The sequence below is a fragment of the Furipterus horrens genome, unplaced genomic scaffold (genome assembly GCF_987537825.1).
Source record: "Furipterus horrens unplaced genomic scaffold, mFurHor1.1.pri manual_scaffold_8, whole genome shotgun sequence".
In the NCBI taxonomy this organism is placed as follows: domain Eukaryota; kingdom Metazoa; phylum Chordata; class Mammalia; order Chiroptera; family Furipteridae; genus Furipterus; species Furipterus horrens.
The window spans coordinates 40,977,338-41,002,707 of record NW_028327178.1 but is presented as its reverse complement, the minus strand read 5'-3'; the positions used below and the strand labels follow the sequence as shown (position 1 = coordinate 41,002,707).

The window sequence follows — 25,370 nt, the reverse complement described above, 5'->3', positions numbered from 1 at the left end:
GAATGAAGACTGGTGCAGCCACTGTGGAAAACAGCATGGAATTTCCTCAAAAAATTAAAAATGGCACTGCCTTTTGACCCAGCAATTCTGCAGCTCAGTATATACCCTAAGAATCTCTAATCACCAATTCTAAAGAACCTATGCACCCCTATGTTCACAGCAGCACTATATACAGTACAATAGCCAAGTGCTGGAAACAGCATAAGTGCCCATCAGTCAAGGAGTGGATCAAAAAACTGTGGTAATTTACACAATGGAATACTACACAGCAGAAAGAATGCCTATCTTTTCCAACAGCATGTATGGAACTGGAGAATGTTATGCTAAGTGAAGTAAGCCAGTCAGAGAAAGACAAATACCATATGATCTCACCTATAAGAGGAATCTAATGAACAAAATAAACTAATGAACAAAATAGAATCACAGTTATGGAAACATGGAACAGACTGACAGTGAACAAAAGGGAGAGGAGGAGGATAACAATGGAAAAATGGGGAAGGGACTAGTCAAAGAACATGTATGAATGACCCACAGACATGGATAACAGTGTGGAAATTCACTGCAGAAGCTGGGGGTAGAGCAGGTGGATCAGGGCAAAAGGGAAAAAAATATAAACAACTGTAATAGAGTACCAATTAAAAAAATGATTTAAAAAAGTCACAGAAAATGTTGTTAAATTATATTCAACTGGAGTTGTTTTTCTTTTTTTCATTTATTTAGATCTGTTGGAAGTTACTGCAACTAAGTTGTTTTTAAATTTTCAATATACAATAATTCATGTCTAAATTATACAAGGTGTCAGGAAAAAGTCCAGCCATTCCATCGTTAACATAACAAGAACAGTTTGCAAGACACAAATGTAACCTGGCAGCCAAGGGGAGTGGACTGGAATGTGCATGTTTGAAAAATGACAACTTCATTGTACCAGTCAGTGTGAGCGGTAAAGGACACTGAGTGAGCACATGTACTGTGTGGCCATCGCATTCAAAATGACTGAGCGAGTAGAGCAACAAATCCACATCGAATTTTGTGTTAAGCTTGAACAGTCCTCTGCAGAAATTATTTGGATGATTCAGAAGGTCATAGTTATGGGCACTTGGTGATTGGCAGCTTCATCATGACAATGTGCCCACTCGTGTAACGCATCTCGTGCAGGGTTTTTTGGTGAAACATCAAATCACCCAGGTGACTGAGTCCCACTACAGTCCAGATTTGGCACCCTGCAACTTCTGGCTTTTTCCAAAACTAAAATCACCTTTGAAAGGGAAGAGGTTTCAGACCGTTGATGAGATTCAGGAAAATACGATGAGCAGCTGATAGCGATTGGGAGAACTGTGTGAGGTCCCAAGGTGCCTACTTTGAAAGGGACTGAGGCGTCATTGTCCTATGTACAATCTTTCTTGTATCTTGTATCTGTCAATAAATGTCTCTATTTTTCATATTACATGACTGGATACCTTTTGTGCAGACCTCATGTATATTCATTTAAGAAAAGATATCATAATAGTTTCCCTGTCAAACAGTATAGCAGGTTTTTCAAAAGCACTTTTGATAATAAAATGAAGTACTAATAGAGCAGATATATTCACATAATTACATAACTGCTATTATTACTGAATTTTGCTTCTAGTTATTGGGTAACATGAGTAACTATTTCTACATTTATAGCAAAAACTACATTAATGAATTATCCATCTTTTTCAAGTTACTGAGAACAGAAAAATCACAGGTAATTTAATACCATTCTGTGGGGGACAGACAGGCTTGGGGAGATGTGGGAAGCAGACAGGTTTGGTTTAAAAGACTTTGACCGCTGTGCAGAGCCGCCCCCACCCCCACCCGGGCCCTTAGCCGGCAGGTTGTCTTCTAGGCCTGCTTTGAATCCCACTCTCTGGGGATTTTAAAGATAGACTAGAAATACAAAGTGGCTTTTAAGGAAAAGGGAACCTGCTCTGTTTTTCTCTGTACAGCCTCAAATCCTTGCCAGTAAAATGCGAAGAACAAAACGATTAAGTTAGAGGAAATGCTTTTGACCTTGTGTAAAATACCTGGATGTTTCAACCCTGTATTGGTCTGCATTTCCCTTTCACTCCCAACTATTTGGGGAAGGGCTGCATACTTTCCTTATGTACTTCCGAATGTGGAAAGTGGATAAAAACCCTAGCTAATAAAGAAACAAGGGCGATTTTCCACTAGAGAAAACCCCCTCCTTTCCTTCTTCCTCAGATGTAGAGTGTCTGAGTGGTTTCTTCATCCACTTCGAAGGACCCAGAGTCTCTCTTACCAATTCCCTAAAAATCTCTCAATATCACAAAACATACACTTCCTAATTTAAGATAAAAACATCAAATAGCCAAATAACATTAAGAATGAACTTTACAAAGAAAAACTGTTAAATAATTAAAGAGGGCCCTGGCTGGTGTGGCTCATTGGTTGTGTAAGAAATAAGGACATAGTGACTCCCAAACCAGTAGAAAGTCATTAATAACGAAGAGCAAATGTAATTAGAGGATCTCTGAGAAGGGAGTTGACAGCATTAGCATATTCACAAGTCACAATAGGGGCTTTTAGATGAACACTATAGATTGTAACTCAGGAGTATCCAGCATGGAGAAATGGGAAAGGAAAGGGAGAGGGAGGGGGGCTTTAGATGCATTAGGGATAAAAGCAGCCAACTCCCTCTTTTGGCGCTCACATTCTCCTGGGTGAGGGTGCACCTGACTCTGCAGACTCGTGAATAAAAGCCTCGCTGTGCTGCTCAAGTCCTGAGTCCCGGTTTTTATTGTGAGCATTTCTCACAGTAGTGTATGTATAAATGGTATACTATATATAGCACGAACATAGATGAACTACAACTACACATACACAGAACATGGATAAACAAAAAATCATGATCCAAACCCAAATAAATACAATCTGTATGTTTCTGTTCACAAAGAGTTCAAAATAGTCAAAATAAGACAGGTTAGTATTAACAACTTTGTTGAAAGAAGGCTGGGGTAGTGATTAGAAAGGGATAGGGTGAGGAAATTTGGGGACTGCTGACAGGTTTGTGTTTATCTGTGCTGGTTACATGGATGTGTTCATTCCAGGATAATTCATTTGTATACTTTTATGGAATTATAAGTAACTAATATCAAACACTGGGCCAACAGTAAGAGATAAGAGATTTTATAGTGTTTTTTAAAAAATATCTGATAATATCTAATAAATAGAAAACAACAGCAAAACCTCAAAATTAAATACTTTCATTACTATATACGTATAAATAAATGACCCAAGAATGCAACTTAAGAAGTTAAAAACCAATAAAACAAACATAAGGAAAACAGACGAAATTAATCAAAAAATAATAATAATAAAAGCAGAATGAATCAGACAATTGAAATAACTGAGTCAATAAATCTAATAGCTCATTCTGGGAAAAATAAAATACATAAACATACAAGATAATCAAAGGAGAAAAAAACAAATATAACAAATAAAAGAGGGGAAATGCAGGTCCAAAAAGACACAGAAAATATATATTTGAAATGCAAAAAAAAAAAAAAAAAAGCATGGATCCAGCCAATTTTATGAGTAAATTATATCAAGAAAAGATCACTCCTATACATATTTTGAAAATTAAAGTAAAATGGCAATCTAATAATTGCTAATGGAAAAACTGACTATGTTGTACTGATCAAGAGTTGGCTTGCCAGAGCTCTGGCAGAGTAGCTAGGTTGATTAGAGCATCCTCTCAATACACCAAGGTTGCAGGTTCAATCCCTGGTCAGGGCACATACAAGCATCAACCAATAAATGCATGGATGGGTGAAACAACAAAATTGATGTTTCTCTCTCAATAAAAACAATAAATTTAAAAAAAATTTGTTTTAGTTGGCTTGCCTGTCTCCAATTAAGACAAAAATATGGCCAAGTGACACTGTCTTTTATGAGTAACTTAAAGAATTTTCAAGGGTAATTTTTATTATATGCACTTTATACTTTAGGTTCTAAATTTAACTCCCACACTACAATGAGGTTCCACTGATGGGTAGCATCGGGCAAACCAGATTTTACCTGTAGCTATAATTCTTGGCTTTCACTATCTCTTCAGCCAATCCAGTCTAATTCTGTTGAATGCACTACCTTTCTACCCTTCATCATTTCTACATCCTGCTCTCTAGAACCTACCAAATAAAAACCCTATCTGAGAATAAACTTCAGCACTTCCAGTTGTAGAACACCTTTCTGGTAATTTTTTCTCTTATTTCATTCCTATTTTATCAGTGAGTACCATTTGTCCCATGACATACAACGCCATTTATGTTATCTTGTAGCGATTAAGTTAACGAGCACAAGGTCTTCCACCCCTGTGAAAACTTAGAATTCAAAAAAAATACATCATTTGGTTTCAAGAAAACAGAATCAGGATCAAATCCCCTCTGCTTATACAAACTTAGAGAAATAACTCCTATACATAAAAGAGAGCTCTCCTTCAAATAAAGGCTATAAGGTATCCCAGATGAAAGAAGTCTTGGAAGTTAGGCAAGTCCTTCCCAACTAGCCACCCTGTAGAGCAGGGAGCTGCTCCAGCAAGTTACTCATTCAGATAATTTACAATCAGGACATGAGGAAGAGAATATTGTTACATAAAATAAGTACATAATCTTCAAACAAATAAAGGAAGATCATTCTTTACATCCAAAGATAACTGAGTTAAAGGAAAAGAGAAACTTTAAATAAGAATATTTTAAAGTCTCAAAAAAATAAAAACAGGACCCATATCCAAATATTTTGACAGGAAGTTATAAAAAAGAGCACAAGGTTGTAATAAATAAGCAGCTGTGGAACAAAACTAATGTATAAATCAATTAAATGTAAGTAAAACAAAACTGAGGCATTCTCCCAGAACACAGCACATAAAAATAAATCAGAAGTGCAGAGGAAAAAAAAAAGACATGAAATATAGATTCAAAGTTCTAATATTCAAAATGTAAGATGAATCTAGATAAAATAGAAGAGTAGCTATCTGAAGAAATAATGGCCAAAAATATTCTGCAGCTTAGGACAAGAGCTCTAAGGTACACAAAAGCAAATCCTCACTTATATATTGAAAAACTTTGAAAAATAAAGAGAAAACCCTAAAAGTCATTAACAGAAAAGAGCAAGAATTAAGAATGATATTAGACCTCTCATCAGTAACCATGGGCACACTAAAACAGAGAACTAACTAGGGATCTGAGGAAAAATAACATTTCCTATCAAAGCAGTTCTGAAACAGTACCTCTTTACTTGATCATCTTTCTCAATTCGATTTTAAGTGCCTTAAAAATAGGTACTGTGTCTTGTTCACTGATAATACACCAATTGCACTCTCGGCAACATCATATAAACACCTGACAAGTATTCACTTCAGAGGAATTTAGAAAAACCTTCAATTACTCTCAGGTTTCTGCATATTCCTTCTATCTCCTCTCTAACGCTCAGTTCTATCAAAGCTCTTCAGAGGCCGCTAAGGAAATAAAAAAATCAACATTCAACCCTGTCTGGTGTGGAGTGTCTTCCGTAAATTGAAAGGCTGCAGGTTTTGATTCCTGGTCAAGGCACATATTTAGGTGTATGTTCCCTGATTGGGGCATATGAGAGGAGCATACAATGTTTCTCTCTTGCATCAGTTTTCCTCTCCTCTCCTCTCTCACCCCCGCCCCTTCCTCTAAAATAAATCAGCATGTCCTTATATGAGGATTAAAAAAAGAACATTCAGGAAGCTAAGAACCAAATTGCACTTTAGAACTGTTTCATACATCAAGAATAGCAATAAAGCATTCTGCCGTGGCAACCATTAAGGAGCAGTAGCCATGGCTTTGTGCTACCCCATGGCCAAGGGCCTCAACAGGGCCAAAAGGTGACAAAAACGTGAGCAAGCCAAGGCACAGCTACCACCGCAGGTGCCTCACCAAGTATACCAAGTTCATGCCGAACATTATCCGAGAGGTGTGTGGGTTTGCTTCCTATGACCAGCATACAATGGAGCTGCTCAGAGTCTCTAAGGGCAAGAATGCCCTGAAATTCATCAAGAAAAGGGTGGGGCCCTGACTGGTTTGGCTCAGTGGGTTGGGATCATCCTGCCAACTGAAAGGTTACTGGTTCAATTTCAGTTAGGGCACATGCCTGGGCTGTGGGCCAGATCCCCGGTTGAGGGCATGCAAGAGGCAGCTGATAGATGTTCCTCTTGCACATCCACATTTCTCTCCCTCTCTTTTTCCCTCCCTTACCCTCTGTCTAAAAATAAATAAATAAAATATTTTTTAAAAAGAAAAGGGTGAAAGTGAGCAATGTCTTTGCAGCCATGAGGAAGGCAGCAGCCAAGAAGGACTGAGCCCCTTGTCCTCTGTAACAAAATGTTTAAAAAAACTAAAAAAACAAACCCTACATGTATATATTATGATAGTTATAATAAGTTTAGTCAGAATTAAGTTACATATTTTTTAAAGTTAAACATATACACTCATTGGAGAGAAGGAACTCTCATTTATAGACTATTTGAAAGGTTCTCAAACATGAATAATTATTTACTCTTCTTTTGTATAGTGATATAAAACAAAGTTTATTTCTTTTATACTCTGGCACAGACATACAAATCAATGCATTTATTCCTAGACTGGAATTGAAAAGTCTAGAAAGTGCATTACGTACATAATGGCCAACTGACTTTCAAAGATGTTAAGACAATTCAGCAGAGAAAGATTAGTCTTTCCTACAAATGGTGCTAGAAGAACTGAATATCCACATGCACAAGAATGCACATGAAAAGAATGGGATGAAACCTGACTGGCGTAGCTCACTGGGATGTTATCCCACAAAGCGAAAGGCTGTCAGTTCAATTCCCGGTCAGGACATATGCCTGGGTTGCAGGTTCAGTCCCCAGTGGGTGCACACATGAGAGGCAACCAGTCAATGTTTCTCAGATTGATATTTCTCTACCCCTTTTCTCTCCCTTCTTCTCTCTCTAAAAAAGAAAAAATGGCATGGGACATGTACCTCCCACCATACATAAAAATAAACATGCATCACAAACCTAAATATAAGAGCTAAAACTACATAACTCTTTAAAAAACCCAACATAGGAGTAAATCTTTATGACCTAGGATTAGGCAATGGTTTCTTACATCACTCACACACACACACACACACACACACACAAACACACAAAAGCAAGCACCAAAAAATATATTAACCAAAAATTAAAACTTAACTGTTACAATAAATTGAATTTTAAAAAAAGAAAAAAATTCAAAACTTGTGCTACAAACAATACCATGAAGAGGGTGAAAATGTACTCGTGTCCAGAATATAGTAGTCCCTCACTATATCGCGGTTCTCTTATCGCGGCCTCACTGTATCCCGGGATTTTTTAAAGTATTATATTTAATTATTTATTGCATATTTTTCGCTATATCGCAGGATTTTGCGGTACTGTATAAATATGTTTTTAAAGTTACGTAGATTTCAGAGTGTAGAATAAATGTAAGATTCCTACTTCATGGAGGGGGGGGTCTAGAACGTAATACCCATGATAAGTGACTTAATACATAGGCAAAGAATTTGATCAGACATTTCTCTAGAGAAGAAATACAAATGGCCAATAAGCACATGAAAAAATAATCAATGCTACTAGTCATTAGGTAAATGCAAATGAGAACCACAATGAAATACTTTCACCTTCAGGATGGCTATAATCAAAGTCATACAGTAACAAGATTGGCATGGATGTGGAGAAACTAGAACTATCTTACGTTGCTGGTGAGTATGTAAAATGGTTAAACCACTTTAGAAAAAAACAATTCCGCAAGTCCCCCAAATGTTGCTTAACATAGTTACCAAGCAATTCACTCATAACCAAGAGAAATGAGAACAACTCATCTGCACAACAACTTGTGATTGAATGGTCACAGTCACAGTATTCATAAAAGCTAAAAAGTGGAAACAATCCAGATATCCATCCGCTGATGAATGAATAAACACAGGTGGTATTCAACTGAATATTATTCAGCCATACAAAGGAATGAAGTACTAATACATGCAATAACATAAATGAACCTAGAAAATAATAAGCTAAGTAAAAGCCAGTCACAAAAAGACCACATGTTGTATGATTCCAGTTATATGAAATGTTCAGAACAGAGGCAAATATAAAAAGCAGATTAATGGTTGCCTAGAGCTGCAGGTGGAAAGCGTGTAAGTAATAACTGCTAATGAGTATGCAGTTTCTTTTGGAGGGGGAGGATATTCTGAAGTTAGATGTGGTGATTGTTGCACAACCTTGTGAATATAATAAGACCACTTGAACATTTTAAAAGAATGAATTATATAAATTATACCTCAATAAAGCTAAACACACACACACACACACACACACACACACAACAAAAACAAAAACAAAAACAAAAAAGAACTATTCACCCAAATGTGAACCTCTCTTACCCAAAAGACTTAATACATTCCTCTTTTGTGCCTTACCTTTTAAGGGCATCTTTGAGTTCAGGCACAGAACGGATACACTGAACTGTAGCATTCATATAACAAGTGTTACCGAGGTTTGTCAATCCACATGGTAATTCCATCTGATAAAGAAAAGAATTAAATCATTTTTAATAAAATGACAGAGCATATATATATATAGAACATTAAGTTCACACTTTAAAGGAAGTATAATTTACCAACTCATAACAATTTCTATTCTACTTTTATTCTAAAGTAACATGTTTTATATCTCCACCAAAAATTTTTCCTTGCATCATACTAACAACCATTCCATGTTTTAATCAATAATTCCTTTCTTGAAAATAATAAAAGGGCAAAGATATCAATCCTGCCCTCTTTGCAGGCTTATCACTAAAAAAGGATGACAAAATACACACAGAAACACTTCCAAAAAAAAAGAAATGGTACTATATAAATGCTGGGTAGTAAAATAACAACGTTTGATAAGTATATGTTGGCCAGTTTCTAAACCAATATTGCATTTAAATTGAGAATAAACTGTATGTATTTTCAACATGGAAGGTTTTAAGAATTTAAATACCCAGCATTTGAACTACTTAACCTCCCCATAAAATTAATAGTAAATACTTAAATAGTATTGACAACTCGCCAGACTTATATTACAGATATTGATGGTATAATGAATTATGCAATTATAGAAAGACTCAAGTCAACTTCAAAAAAACCCATAGATCTAGATATTAACTATTAAATCTTCAAAATATTCAGATGATACTACTTTCTGAAAGGCACCTTAGTAACTGTACTTCTGAAAGATACTGATCACATAAAATATGGTTTGTCTTACAGCAGATGCTAACTGTTCTTCTGTCATATCTTCTACGAAGACAGTTTTAGCTGAGGGTTCTTCTGGAAGAGCATCTGCTGATCCCATCATTAGTAGAGTCATTCCCTGTTTTTCAAAAAAATTAATTCCATAAAATGTTCAAAACTTGACTATTTTTATGTTTGATGAAAAAAGCCAGACATAGAAAAAATACATATTACATGCTTCTACTTGCCAGGAAAGGTATATTTATAGACACACAAAGTAGATTAGCAGTTGCTGGGGCTGAAGGTGGAAAGAGGGAGTGACTTTAAATGCACACACATTTCTTTCAGGGTAATGCAAATGTCCTAAAATAAGACTGTAGAGAAGGTTTCACAACTCTATATACTAAAAATCACTGAAATGGTAAAAAAAAAAAAAAAAAAAAAAAAAAAAAAAAAAAACCTAAAATGGTTGCTTCAGGCCAGAGGTCACCAGCTTATCTGCAAAGAACCACAAGGAAACTTTTTAGAGTGGTGGAACTTCTATATCTTGACTGTGGTATGGTTACATGACTATACTAAAAAAAGGCAAGTTTTATTCTATGTAAAATGTAAATTAATAAAACTAAAGGAAAAAATATTGTCATAAAGAAAATTGAGAATATTTACATTATCACAGAGAAGGGAATTCTTCAAACAATCATCATCATTTAATGGCATAATTTCTTCCCATAACAAATAAACACTGGTAAGATTCTTTCTGTGAATATCTATTATATAACTGTAGCAATTATTTACATTTAAATAGAAATATTTTAAGAGCACTGATTTCTCCATTATTGGAAAATATAAAATCAAACACGTAAGGTCAGAATACTCAATTTTATAATTCTACAAATTGTTAACCTAACAGAATGCTTATACAGTAGTCCCTCACTATACTGCGGTTCACTTCTCATGGCCTCACTGTATCGCGGGATTTTTAAAAATATTATATTTAATAATATATCGTGGATTTTTCACTATATCACAGGACTTTGCGGTACTGTATACATATGTTGTTAAAAGTTACGTAGGTTTAAGAGTGTAGAATAAATGTAAACTTCGTACTTCGCAGGGGGTCTAGAACGTAATACCCACGATAAATGAGGAAATACTGTATTCAATACATATGTAACATTCCACACAACAAAAGACAAATGAAGACACTGTCATCCTAAGTCTCATAATCCTAAAATGTGAAAAAGATCTTACTCAATATCTTAATTGGAAGACATTAATACATGGAACACAGAAAAGAGTACAGAGGTCTTTTAAAAAACAACCCGACTGGAGATTTAAAAACAAAAAGAAAGATAAAATAAAATTGTCTAGATGAGCATTAAAATTAGAAAATAAGGTCAATGAACTAACTCACAGTCTTAAAGAGAACCTATGTTGAAATCCAATAACCCTCATTCTATCACCTGTTGTTTTTACTTAAACCTCTTATGAGATAATGGCCAAATAGTGCTAAAAAACCTTTTTCTGAAGACAACTGTGTCAGGAAAACCAAATATTTAAAAAATATATTAGTGACAACCATTTAGAAAATACAACAAGAAAGAATGAATATCAATAAATATCTACAGTGAACATAATAAAAAATATGTAATAAAAAACCATAAAGCTCTAGTTAGGGATAGAAAAAAAACAAACACCTAAATAAGTGAAAGAAATGACAGGTTTCTGGACTGAAAGATTACTATAAAGATATGATTCCAAATTATTACCCAAATTTAATGAAATTCCTTTTTGAAATTTTACAAAATCTTTAATTCATGTACCAAATTCATAACCATTATAATAACTAAGAAATTTCTGAAAAAGAATAAAAACCAAAACAATGCCATTTAATATTATTAAGAAAACAGACTCGCCCTGGCTAGTGTGGCTCAGTGGATTTAGTATGAACCAGAGGGTCACCGGTTCAATTCCCAGTCAGGGCACAGGCCTAGGTGGCGGGCCAGGTCCCCAGTTTCGGGCAAGCGTGAGGCAACCACACATTGATGTTTCTCTCCCTCTCTTTCTCCCTCTCTCTAAAAATAAATAAATAAAGTATTAAAAAAAAAGAAAACAGACTATACAATGAAGAATGTTGAGGTAAAGCAGGTAATGATTTAGAGAAAAAATAGTTTCAGTTTGCTACCTCATGGTTTGCTATAGCAAAATGAATTACAAATTAAAGATTTAAATGTAAAATAATTTAAACAATTACAAAAACATGTAAATGAATCAAAAAAATCTTGCCATGTTATATTTTCTTAAATTGACATAAAAGATGAAATCTTTAAAACTTCCATAAAACATTACTATAATCAAAATTAAAAAGGACAACCTAAAAAAATGAGTACCTAAAAAAAAAAATCATTACAGCAAGCACACAATAGAAAAATGGGCAAAACAAACAAAACAAAAATGGCTTTCAAAAAAAAATAAGGTTCCTACCTTAAACTAGAAAAAGCATATATTAAAACCAAAGTAAAAGGAGGAAATAAAACAGAGGGGAAATCAATAAAAAAATCAATGAGCAAGAAAAGCTGATTCTTAAGAGGGTAGGAATCAATGAAATCGACAAACCTGAGAAATCACAATTTGCCAGTACCAGGGGGAAAGGAGAAAACAGCACCACAGATTCTAGAATTAATGAGTATAGTATGCCAAGCAATTCAACAACTTAAATTTAAGGGACCAACTCCTTAAAAGATGCAAATTATCAAAACTGATATAAAAGAAAATATAGTTTCTCAATAGTCCTGCTAAGTTCTTAATTGAGAGTATTCCCAGAAAAGAAAGCTTCAAATCTACAAGGCTTCATTGGAAAATTCTACAAAACATGTAAAGAAAAAACAGTACAAACTCTTTCAGATAGCAAATTCAGACAAAGACAATTCAAGAAACCTACAAACCTGTATCTCTCATGTAGACATAAAAATCCTTAACAAAATACTACCAAGTAGAATCCAGCATGAATATAAAGTTGGTTTACTATTCAAAAAAGTCAGTGTAGTTCACCACATTAACATATTAAAGGATAAAAAAAAATCAATGATCATTTCAAAAGATAACAGCAAAAGTATTCAACAAAATTCAACTCTTATTTATGCTAAAAACTACAGCAAACTAGAAATAAAAGAGAATCTCCTCAACCTATGATGACCTGTAAAAAACACACTTCTAGCTAAGTCCAGAGACTTTCCTAATAAGAAAAAAGCAATGGTGTCCACTATCAACCACTTCTACTCAACAATGTACTGAAATTTTAAGCAGTTCAATAAAACAAGCAAAAGAGAGAAATAAAAACCACAGAACTGAATAGAAATTATATTCTTCTTTGTTGCAGATGACATGACTGCATACTTACATTATTCTTAGACACTAATACATAAAATCAGCAGTCACAGGATACAGGTCAATATATAATTAATTATACTTATATATGCCAGAGAAGGCAATAAAAAAGACATTAAAGTCATAAAGACTGAAAAAGGAAAAGGAAAGTTGCCTCTATTTGCAGATAACATGCTATGTACAGAGAAAACCTAATGGAATAAAAATTTTTAAAAACCTACTAATAAATGAATTTAGTAAGGTCACAGAATGAAAAACATACTCTATTTTTATAATTTAGCCACAAACATTGGAAAACAAATTTTTTTAAATTATCATTTTCAACAGCTAAGAAACATTAAGTTCCAGGAATCTAACAAAAAACATGCAAAACCTCTATGCTGAACTGAAAATCTACAAAATTCTGCTAAGAGAAGCACACCCTATTCAAGTATTTTAATACTCAATACCATTATGATGTTCATTCTCCCCAAACTGAATTACAAATTCAATGGAATCTCAAACAAAATTGCAGGCATCCATTTATAGAAATTGACAGACTTCTTTAAAATTATACAGAAATGCAAAGGAGCTAAAATAATCTTAAAGAAGAAAAAGTTGAAGAACTTAAACAATATTTCAAGACTTGTAAAGCTTTAGTAATAAAAACCTTGTGGTAGTAATTTGTTTCATCAAATGTATCAATGAAAAAAGAATATAAAAATAGACCTACATGTGATTTTTAAGAAAGACTCCAACACAAGTCAATGGGAAAAGAAAAGTATTTTCAACAGATGGTGCTGGAACAACTGGGTATACACATGGAAAAAAAGGCATTCGGAATGTATTTAATAATTAGAAAATTGCACTATAATAAGTGTCCTGCCGTGACTGGTGTGGCTCAGTGGATTGAGCGCTGGCCTGCAAACCAAAGGGTCGCTAGTTTGATTTTCAGTCAGGGCACATGCCTGGGTTGCAGACCAGGTCCACATTTGGGGGTGCGCAAGAGGCAACAACACATTGATGTTTCTCTCCCTTTCTTTCATGCCCCCTTCCCTTCTTGCTGAAAATAAATAAATAAATAATCTTGCAAATAAATAAATAAATAAATGTTCTTAGGATAATACTTACATTTTTTATTTTGATATTTCCCCAATCGTCATCCTGTTTTAAAGACAAATAAAAAACATTAATCACCCCTGTACAATCAGAATGTAATCTAACAATCAACTAATTTTAAGCCACTTTCAAATAGAAATGTCTGTCAACACATTTTATTTAAATTACTGTAATCAAAAGTACTTTTAAGAAAATACATGCAGCTCTGACTGGTGTGGCTCAATCGGTTGGGCATCATTCCATGGACTGAAGGGTCACTGGTTCAATTCCTGGTCAGGGCACATCCCTGGGTTGTGGGCCAGATCCCCAGTTAGGCTGGAGGCAACCTAGTAAGGTTTCTCTCTCTTTCTCCCTCCCTTTTTTTTTTTAAAAAATAGGTGCAGTCCTAAAGATAGGAAGTCTATCAATTGCTTCAACTACTTACATAAGACACAATCTAAAAGACAGTAAACGTGGCAGCACCAAAAGTACTAAAAAACACCTGATGGATGACAAATGAAAAGATGCTAATTTTTTGCATGAAAGTTGCATGTTTGGAACCAGCAGAGCTAATAACTAGCTTAGGTGACAAGAATGAAGAGCAACATAAAATAAGTTCTACATAATTAGGGTAATTATAGAATTTATCATAAAAATCAGGAGACTCTTGAGAAAATGCTATTAAAAATTATACCAGAACTTCCGGCCAAGATGGAGGCCGCTCTGTCTCCCTCCACAGCTAAGAAGGAATACATCTACTGCAAAACCAGAAATAACCAGAAGTTTCAGAAAATAAAGCTACATGGAAATTCACCGTAAGAACTTCTAAAGAAGTGGTGCTCATCTGGATGGGTAGGAGGGGCGAAGCGGGGGCAGAGACGTAAAGCTGTGCTGGCAGCAGCGGCTGCGACAACACCAGCGGGACGGAGGTAAGCACAGACACCCATATTTAAAAAGAGGCGAGAAACACTTGGGGAGCACCCCCGGCTGCAGACCAGACCCTTCATCTTGCAATTCCAACGCCAGGGAAGGCAGACCCCCATTGTCTCGGACTGTGACGGCCAGAGGACATGGGGACTGAGGAGGAACGGCAGGAATCCATCTTGGACCCCTGCCCCCACACAAAGCGCCACAGTGTGGTGAGAAGGGTTGCCTGGTACTGACGAGTGCACAGGGCTGCGCCCCCTATAGTGTAGGAGGTGTGACAGCCCTGCCCAGGAAGCAAAGGGAAACACAAAACTGTCAGGATGGCACAGATCATGATAGAGATCCCGGTGACGCAGCTGACCAGCCAGCAAATATCTAATCTAATGGATCAGCAGATAGGAAATCTTTCTGAGGCACTGTTCAGAGCTTTGGTTATAAGAATGCTTACAGACCTGACAGTAAATCTTAAACAAGACGGGGAAGGAATGATGGCTAGTCCTGCTGAAATGAACAAAAACACTTAAGAAACAAGTGGAGAGAGAAGGAAAACCAGGGATCAAATCAACAAATCGGAACATAGGGAAGGAACAAACAGTCAACCAGTGCAGAAAGAGGAAACAAAAAGTAAGGAAAATGAGGAGAGGATCAGAAACCTATGGGACAGCTATAAGTGGGCGAACATCCGAATCATAGGGTTGCCAGAAGATGAAGAAGAAGAGCTAGAAATTGAAAAACTATGGACTTCCAGCCAATATGGAGGTGTAGACAGACACGCTGTGTCTCCCTCCACAGCTAAGAAAGAGTACAACTACCTCAAACTAGAAACAACCAAAAGTTTCAGAAAATCAAACTGTATGGAAGTTCAGTAAACAAAGATATAAAGAAAAAATACTTATCCAGACAGGTAAGATGGGCGAAGCTGGGGCAGAGAAGACGTGGTGTGGTGGCAGCAGCAGCAGCAGGAGCAGCAGGCCAGTGGAAAGTGCAGTCACACATTTTAAAAAGTCAGGAGGGACACCTGGGGAAAATCAAGCCTCCTTGCTTCTGACTATGCAGACCAGTGGGGGTTGGAGTGGAGGCAGAAACTGCTGGTCGCTCAGCAGAGTCCACCTGCATGGTCCTAGAACATCTGCAGACCCATCCACTCTGGGATCGATGGCCAGGGCAGCAGCTAGAGGGGCACCAGTCAGGTGCGGAAGTTGGAGAGGTGCCAGCAAAAGGAGCGAGTGCTGGACAGGCGGCATTGTTCGCTCTCAGGCCCTTCCCCCACATACAGCGCCACTACGTGGTGAAACAGGTCGCTCTGTACTGACGAATCCCTAAGGCTCCGCCCCTTACAATGTAACAGAAGAGACAGTTCTACCTGGGACATGGAGGGAAACACACACAGGAGCCAGTCAGAATGAGGAGATAGAGAAGTATGGCCCAAAAGGGGGAACGGATCAAGGTTCCAGTGGGAGAACTACGTGAGGAGGAGATAGCCAACCTAACACATGAGATAGACAACCTAACAGATGTAGAATTCAAAACACTGGTGATAAAGATGCTCACAGGCTTGACAGATATGCTTGAGTACGGCAAACGCATAAGAGAAGAAGTGAAGGCTATGCTAAGTGAAACGAAGGAAAATCCACACAAAACCAATGGTGAAGGGAATGAAACTGGGGTTCAAATCAATGATTTGGAACATAAGGAAGAAAAACAGTCAACCAGTGCAGAATGAGAAAGCAAGAATTGAAAAAAATGAGGAAAACTTCCCAAATTTTGCGAAGGAGATAGACATACAAATCCAGGAAGCACAGAGGACCCCGGGTGAGCTGGACCTGGAGGGGATCACACCAGGACGCATCATGATTGAGATGCCAAAGGTGAAAGAGAAAGAGAAAGTCCAGGGGGCAGCAAGGGAGAGGTAGAGTTGCCTACAGGTGAGTGCCTATAGGACTATCAGCTGATTTCTCAGAGGACACTTTGCAGGAAGGAAGGGACTGTATTCAATGTGATGAATGGCAACCTGCAACCAGGATTACTCTATCCAGCAAAGCTGTCATTTGGAATGGAAGGGCAGATGAAGTGCTTCCCAGACAAGTGAAGCTGAAGGAGTTCATCATCACCAAACCATTATTATATGAAATGTCAAAGGGACTTAAGAAAAAAAGATCAAAACTATGAACACTAAAATGACAATAAACTCACAACTATCAACAACTGAATCTAAAAAATAAAAACAAAATCCAACTAAGCAAACCAGAATAGGAACAGAATCATAGGTATGGGGATCATTTGGAGGGTTATCAGTTGGGCCAGGGGGCAGGGGGAGAAATGGGTATATGGTGCAGGGATTAAGAAGCATAATCAGTTGGTACAAAACAGACAAGGGAAAGTTAAGAATATAGGAAAGGGTGAAGCCGAAGAACTTATATGCACGACCCATGGACATGAACTAAGTGAGGTGGAATTGCTGGAGGGAAGCGGGTACTGGGCGGAGGAAAGCAAAGAGGAAAAAAATAGGACTACTGTAACAACATAATAAAATATACTTAAAAAAAAATAAAAGCTATGTGAAAAAAATAATGAAGCAGAAGTTCCCTAACTTGGGAAAAGAAATAGAATTACAGGTCCAGGAAGCACAGAAAGTTCAAAAAAAACTGGACCCAGGGAGAACCACACCAAGACACATTATAATCAAAATGTCAAAAATTAAGGATAGAGAATCTTAAAAGCAGCAAGAGAGAAGAGAAGTACGTATGAAGGGGTCCCAATAAGACTATCAGCTGATTTCTCAAAAGAAACTCTGCAGGCAAGAAGGGACTGGCAAGAAATATTCAAAGTAATGAAAAGCAAAAATCTACAACCACAATTACCCTATCCAGAGAAGCTGCCACTCAGAATAGAAGGGCAGAGAACGTGCTTCCAGGACAAAAGTAAAACTGAAGGAGTTCATTAGATCCAAACCACTGTTATATGAGATGTTAAAGAGACTTCTTTAGAAGGAGGATCAAAAGCATGAACATTAAAATGAAAACTATATCACAACCAACAACAGAAGCTAGGGAATTGAAACAAAGGCAAATTAAGTAGGCTACAAGAGTGGGAAAAGAATTATAGGTATGGAGAACATATTGGGGGTAGGTGAGCTGGGAGGGGGTGGGGGGAAGGAAAGGAGATGGTACAGGAATTAAGAAGCATAGTAGAAGGGAGTGGAGTAGATAGGAAGATCTTGAGAAGAACTATATGAACTATACGCACAACCAATGGACATGGACTAAGTGGGGTGGACAACTGGAGAGAGGGGGGTCACTGGGTGGAGAGGAACAAAGGGAAAAGAAATTGGGACAACTGTAACAGCATAATCAATAAAGCATATTTAAAAAAAAATTATACCAGAAGAGTAAATAGGACTACCCAAGGCAAACCAACCCTTAATAATACTTGCCATGTCCACAAATGTTTCTCAAATACTAAATTTCACATCTATGAAACAATTAAGAAATACTTTTACTTGAATATGTTCAAGTAAATCAAGATTTTTTTCTTAATGTCATGATTGGTCCATGAATGTTTTGGCCTACTGAAGCTAAGCCCTTCCCTTCACAGAATAAAGTCAGTTCTATATCACGCCTTACCTTCTGTGGAAGGTACCAGGCACTCAATCTGCTTCCCTTTGGTGGTGCCATGAATTCTCTCTCTGGACACCCTACTTCAAAGTGGACCAGAAACTTCATAAAGACCCTTCTCAGTTTAAGGGATACTACTGCTAATCATCTGTAATGATAACTATATATGTGCCCTCAGAAAACTTACTTATCCAAGAGCACAAACTGGGAAATGAACCCAGATCTGCTTGACTTGTAAATTACAGGTCAATTACTTAAAGCTCTATGATGCTGTTTCTTCATTTATAAAATATATAAAATACATTTACTTTCATCATTTTTAAATACAGTTGAGAATAAAAAATAAATAAAAATAAGTATTAAATAAGTGGTAGCTATTAGTAGTCAGTTCCATTTAATTAGCTTTTTTCTTTAATTTTCTACAGTACACCAATAATACAGGCATACCACGTTTTACTATGCTTTGCTATATTGTGCTTTGTAGGTACTGTGTGTTTTACAAGACTCTCCGCCAGCAAAAAATCTCAAAGAATGGTTATCATTTTATAGCGATACAGTATTTTTTAATTAAGGTATGTACATTGTTATTTTAGACATAATGCTATTGCACACATAATAAATAGACTTTAGTATAAACATAACTTTTATATACACTGGGAAACCAAAATATTTATGTGACATGCTTTATTGCAATATTCACTTAATTGCAGTGGTATGGAATCAAACCTGCAATATATCTGAGGTATACCTATACAAGCTCAGCAGAAATTTGGGTATCAATGTTCAAAAGTTCATACTGCAACTTGGAAAGGAAACAATTCTTCACCAACATCTGTTTTACTGCCCAGCTGATAAGGGTAGCCAGCTCTTATCTCTAAAGTTATGGCCTGGTAGCTCAGCTGGTCAGAGCACCCTCATGATATACCAAGGTTGTGGGTTCAATCAGAGAACATACAAGAACAAATCAATGAATGCGTAAATAACCAGAACAACAAATCAATGTATCTCTCTTTCTCTCTAAAAAAATAATAATAAAATTAAAAGAAAAGCATTTTTTTAAGTTTTAAATAAAAATAAAGTTAACTATAGCTCTTTAGAATTTCATATCTAACTCCTGAAAAAGTACTCTTTAAAAACTATACTTATACAATATTACAAACAACAATGAAAAAATACCTTTGTATCTTTTTGGTGGCCCTTCATCAATGATGCTAGTAAGCTTGGACTCTTTAACTGTACTCAATGTGATCATTCCAAGGAAAATAAAGGAAAAATTAAGTTCCCTCTCTTCAACAATTTTTTTTTCTCCCACCTCCAGATAGATGTTAGATGGCAATTACTCTTAAGAGAAAGGAGCTCTTTTTTAATGGGTTGGATGCAAAAAGGGCACAAGAAAAAGTTAAGTTTTCCAGTATCCCAGAACCAGGGCTTTGGTAAAAATACTGAAATATTTTGAATTTCAATATTCAAATGCATGTACATTTTGTAGCAGTCTTTTTATTTTTAAAAAATCTCCCATATTGTTCCATATTTTTACCAGAAATAAAATTTTCCACCCCATAACAGAAAATTACTAAGAAAATAAATATTTTATAATAGTCTAAAAATAAAAGTAATATTTTTAACTCACCCTCCTAGGAAAAAAAATTAAACAATACAAATAAATGGAAGTGCCCCACTCCCCTGACCCCCAGAGGTATTCATTAATACAATGCATTTGAAAATAAAATATGTAACAATGCTTTTATAATGTAATGTTTGAAATGGCTACAGTGTTCCTCCTTACACTAACATAAATAGTTGTAATCCCATAACTATATACTCACCAAATAAACCTCAAATGCTACATTTCACTAATGATACAGTAAGAGTGTATAATGAAAATATAGACTAAGTTTTACCTTCAATGTTCCTCCTTTCACCATAACTTTCTGTCTGGCCGGCTGGACTCCAGTCAGTGCAAAAAGCTGAGCCTTGAACACCATTGGAGGTTCATCAGTATTCAATTCTACACCTTCAAATTTCTCCTTTCCCCATTTCACAGTAACTGCAAACAAAACCATAACTTATTTTTTTCATTTACAAAATCACAAAACTTCAGATTTAGAAAGCTAGTTCTTCTAAGACAAACTATGTCATTCATTTTTTCATGTTCATGTCTACACCAAATCAGGACTGACCTGAATGCACGAGGTCCTGAATAACATTTAACTGGATCTAATCCAACATCTCATTTGACAAACAAGGAAACCAACATTTAAGAGAAGTTGATTAATTTACTAATGTCAAAAAACTAGTTAGTAAATATTCAAGTCTTCTGAATCCTACATCAATAATCCTTGCAAGATATAATCACACTGAGATACTTCACAGAAAAAGGTTCAGACTCCAAAACTTACATAATTAAGCAGTCATTAAAATCTACATACTGTTGAAATAGAGAGGAGAAAAAAAGGTTTTAGGAAGGTAATTTGAAAGAAAAAAAAAGGGAACATATTTAAAACAAGGAATAGATTCTGCATTCTAAAAATGAAGTGTGGTTCCCAAGCATAAGATGGCCAAATATTAAGAATTCAAAAATGTAACTAAATCACTAAAAAACATAGAATTCCTATTTCTAAGCCATACAAATGGCTATTTCAAAAAGAAAAAACAGAAAATAAATAAGAATGTGGTGAAACTAGAACACCTGTGCATTGCTAATAGGACTATAGAATGGTGCAGCTATTGTGGAAACAGTATAGTAGTACCTCACAAAATTAAACACAGAATTACTACATGACCCAGCAATTCTACTTCTAGGTATATACCCAAAAGTAGGTAAAGCAGGGGTTCAAATTGATATTTTATACCCATGTTCATAGCAGCATTATTCACAATAGCCAAAAGACAGGAGCAACCCACAAATGTCCATCAACAGATGAATGGGAGAACAAAATGTGACATATATATGCAATAAATATTATTCAGCCTTAAAAAGTAATGAAGTTCTTACACATGGTACAACATGAATGACCCTTGGAAATATTATGCTAGGTGAAATAAGGCAGATACAAAAGGACATATATGATTCCACTTATGTAAGATTCCTAGAGTAGTCAAATTCATAGTCAGAAAGTAGAATAAGGGAAACAAATGGAGAGGTATTGTTAAATGGAACAGTTTCAGCTTAGAAACATGACAAAATTTGGGAGGTAGATAGTGATGATGATTGCACAACAATGTAAATGTACTGACTGCCAACAACTGTACACTTAAAAGTGGTTAAAATAGTTCATTTTATGTTACATACACTTTACCACAATAAAAAATTTTCAACTAGCCTCATAAAATAGCTAATTTTTGAAATATTTAAAAATAAACTCAAGGATATACATGTTTACACTAAAACTTTATACCTCCTCAAAATGAGAATTTCACAACAAACAGCTGGCTGATTTTCAACTACTAAAATCAGAATATGAAAAATTGACCATGACTCCAACTCAAAATTCTATCATCGATTTAATTAATGTGTTCAGCATTCATTCAATGATAAGCCAAGTAACAAGCATTAGGGAAACTCTATGAACTTATAGTCTAATAAGGGAGAAAAGGGGGGGGGGGATTAAAATAAATAATGCAATATAAATGTTATAAAGGCTACAGAAGCACAGAAGAATGTTCCATGAGTAAGGAAGATTTTCCTAGAAGACGTGATAATTTTGTGTTATCACTGTCAACTTTTCTTCACTATCAAGCTGAGACTCAAAGAAAAATTAGGCGTTAGAGAAAAAGAAAAAATAAAAGCATTCCTGAAGAACAAAAACATGTACCAGTATGGTGTGTTCAAAGATATAATTCCTAGAATGGAGGGGAAGCAGCTGAAACTGGAAGCTGGCCAAGGGTCAAGTCAAGGAAGATAACAAGTTGTGCTAAAACATACAGGCTTTATATGCAATCTCAAAAAGGTTTTCATCAAGGCCACTTGGGTCTAGTATGAACATAAGATTACTCTAGCAGCAGCAGGGAAAATGGGTTAAAAGAGGGTACAATTGTAATCATTGAGATAAGCTAGAAACAACAACAGTACAAGTAAAAGACATGACTAAACCAAAAACATCAAAAATAAGGAAGAGGAGCCCTGGCTGGGTAGCTCAGTTGGTTAGAGCATCATCCCCACACATCAGGGTTGGGGGAAGGTTTTGGCTCATGGTCTGGGTGTCCAGGGCCAGTTGCGGGTGCCTGAGTGGAGTAGCAGGGTCAATGTGTGCTTCTTTCTTTCTCTCTAAAATCAATAAATTTTTTTAAAAGAAAAAAACAAATGAAAAGGAACCCATCTGAAATGTACTTAGCTGTGTCACATGGGCAAGTCACTTAAACTTTTTGCTTACCCATAAAGGAGAATTATACCAGTATCACAGGATTATGCTGAAGATTAAAACAAAGCAACATGTAAAAAACACTAACTTTGTGCCAGGCACAAATGGTCATGAAATTTTATGGCACTTACCTTAACCATGTTAAGAATCTGGATATTTAATTTTCTACCAAAACTTATGAAACAGCACTTAAAATGTTCTCATTTTAATATAGGGCTTTTTGCAGAACCTGAAAGTACAGATTCTCAATACAGACGTCAAAGGAAGAAATCTAAGAAATCTACTTCAATTCCCTCCTTTTGGAAATGAGAAAAAGCTTGAATAAACACTTACGAAGGAACTCAATTTTTAAGATAGAAGGTTTGGTAAATATAAGCTTTTTAAAAAAAAGATTTTATTTATAGAGAAGCGGGGGGAGGGAGAAAAAAAGGGAGAGAGACATCGATTCGAGACAGAAACATCAGTGGTTGCCTCTCCCACAGCCCCAACCGGGACCTGACCCACAATCCAGGCATGGGCCCCGACTGGAACTAAACCAGGGACTTTAAGGTTTTCAGGACGCAGCCCAATGCACTGAGTCACACCACTCAGGGTTGTGAATATAGGCATTTTTTTGAGACTAGAGGGGTTGGTTTTGTTACCCTACACTGGGATTTAGCACCATTACTTAATGCCCCCTCAATTCTATACTGCATAAATGGAATATTTCAAGCACTCTTATACTGTTTATTGTGTAATTATTCTACTGCTAATAATTATAGAAAGAAGCAATCATTATTAATGCATTTGATTCAATATCTAGAATACACCTTGAGATTAAACATTACTCTTTTGTTTCATATCATTCTCTGAAAATGCTGAATCTTCAATAAAGGAATTATGATAGTCAGGTATGGCCAAGGAATCACACATCCATAGCCAACTGGAACCACCACATACATTTTTTTTTTTTTAGTATCTTGGTTTTTTCCTTTATTTTTATTGTTGACACTATTACAGATGTTCCCATTTCCTCCCCTACCCCACCCCTACACCCGTTGCCCTCCTCCACCCAGCCCCTGCCCCCCTTCCCTCTGGCTATCACCAGAGTTGTCTGTGTCTATGGGCTATACATATACGTTCTTTGGCTAATCCCTTCACCTTCTTTCATCCAGGTGCCATTTGGAATCAGACTAGGAAACAGGAAGCTTCATTAACTAAAAATGTGATCCCTGGCCAATCCCTTAGACTACCATCATGCAAAATATCCGTGAAACGCCAATCAAAAGAAAATTATGCCCGTGGATGTGGGTATTCGTCTAACACTGCTTCGGACATAGAAACGCAATACAATGTCTGATGAAATAAAAACAAAGCAAAAGAAGAGTCGCAATCTGTCTTGGGATAACACAGAAATTGGTACAAAAAAGGGGGCTGAGCCAAAGGCAGCAAGTGGTAAGCGAAGGAAGCTCCATGGATGATGGTTAATCTTACATTCCAGGTTCCTCCATCCCTCTCTTACTTCAGGCTTCCCTCCTCCCGTTGCTCCCTTCCACAGCTACCACTAAAGAGCACAAGGAAATCCACACCTGTAGCCCGGTCCCCAGGGCTCCAGGACACACCCTCGCCCTCCCGGCACACGAGGACAGCGACAGAAACTATTCTGCAGAGTCACCACTCCCAGAGGCCGACGCTCGCGGCTTCCCCGTCTCCGCTCCCGCTCCCACCCCACCTAGCAGGCGACCCGGAAGACAGAGCTCCCTCGCTTTGCAGGGCTAGAAACTGGCAAGGAAGGGGAAAGGGACCAGGGTCAACTCCACAACGCAGTCGCCCCCGCCTCCCCCTTCTCCCCCGCCCCGTGCTCAGCCGAGCTTCCGCCCCGGAGGCCAGGCCTACTAGAGGCCTAGCGCTGGGCAGGATTGCGGGACGCGAGGAGGGGGCTCACCGGAGTAGAGCGGCATGGCGGGGCGAGAGGGAAGGAGGCAGTGCAGGAAGGCTGGGCCCGGCAAGGGCGGCGACAGGAAAGGTACACGAAGAAGCTGTGGCAGCAGCCGAGATGGAGACACAGTGTCGGCGGCAGCTCGGGTGCGACGAGAGCCTCATTCAAACCGGCCACTAGCGATGACGCAGCAACACGCAGTCCGCCCGCAGAGCTGGAGGAGGCGAGGAGCGGAGCGGCAAGGCGGGGCCTGGAGGGTGGAAAGACCCTGGCGGTGGGAGGGAAGCCAGGACAAGCGGAGGCGGACAAGCGGCCTCTGCGCCGCTGCAGGTGGGCGCCTGCGCACTGCTCGCCGCGCCCCTCGCCCTGTGGCCCCAGGTGGTGTAGGGACTTGATGTTCCTGTGACTGTATTTTTTTAAAGTCTTTTCCCCTTTTTTTGAAACGGTGGGTCAGCACAAGCCGGGAATTTTTGTTGATAATGTAGCCAGTTGAAGAGCTAAGAGAGCGTGTGCTACATCTCAAGTCGGTCTACTTATTAATGAAAATGGCTCGTCCTCTCGTCCTCCCTTTAAGGATTTTTGTGGCAAAAATAAATATGACCAAGTTTGTTTTCAGCACACCCTAGCACCATTGGTGCAACTAATTTTTATCCTCAAGGGGGCCTGAGGATCTGAATTTAAGACACATAGGGCAAAGTGAGGTTGTGGGAACGATGCTAGTAACTACGGAAACATACAACAATTTACATAGCTGGCCTTCCTCGATGTCTGGGAGAGCTGTAG

At 37.2% G+C, this 25,370-nt stretch overlaps 1 protein-coding gene across 3 annotated transcripts in view; it reads right to left on the bottom strand.

The window, feature by feature from the left end:
• The window catches only part of USP14 (ubiquitin specific peptidase 14), a 54,646-nt gene extending 29,738 nt beyond the window's left edge, over positions 1-24,908 (bottom strand). Inside the window, exons 1-5 of one of the 3 annotated variants that reach the window (XM_090285758.1) lie at positions 24,594-24,908; positions 20,210-20,355; positions 13,801-13,833; positions 9,338-9,442; positions 8,506-8,609 (exon numbers count right to left, since the gene is read on the bottom strand). In XM_090285758.1, the coding sequence (XP_090141884.1) occupies positions 8,506-8,609; positions 9,338-9,442; positions 13,801-13,833; positions 20,210-20,355; positions 24,594-24,609 (404 nt within the window). In that variant the 5' untranslated portion in view covers positions 24,610-24,908. Of the gene's footprint in view, positions 1-8,505; positions 8,610-9,337; positions 9,443-13,800; positions 13,834-20,209; positions 20,372-24,593 lie in introns of those variants that run through there. The other 2 variants (XM_090285756.1, XM_090285757.1) reach the window with 2 other exon arrangements.
• Between the last annotated feature and the right edge of the window lie 462 nt (positions 24,909-25,370).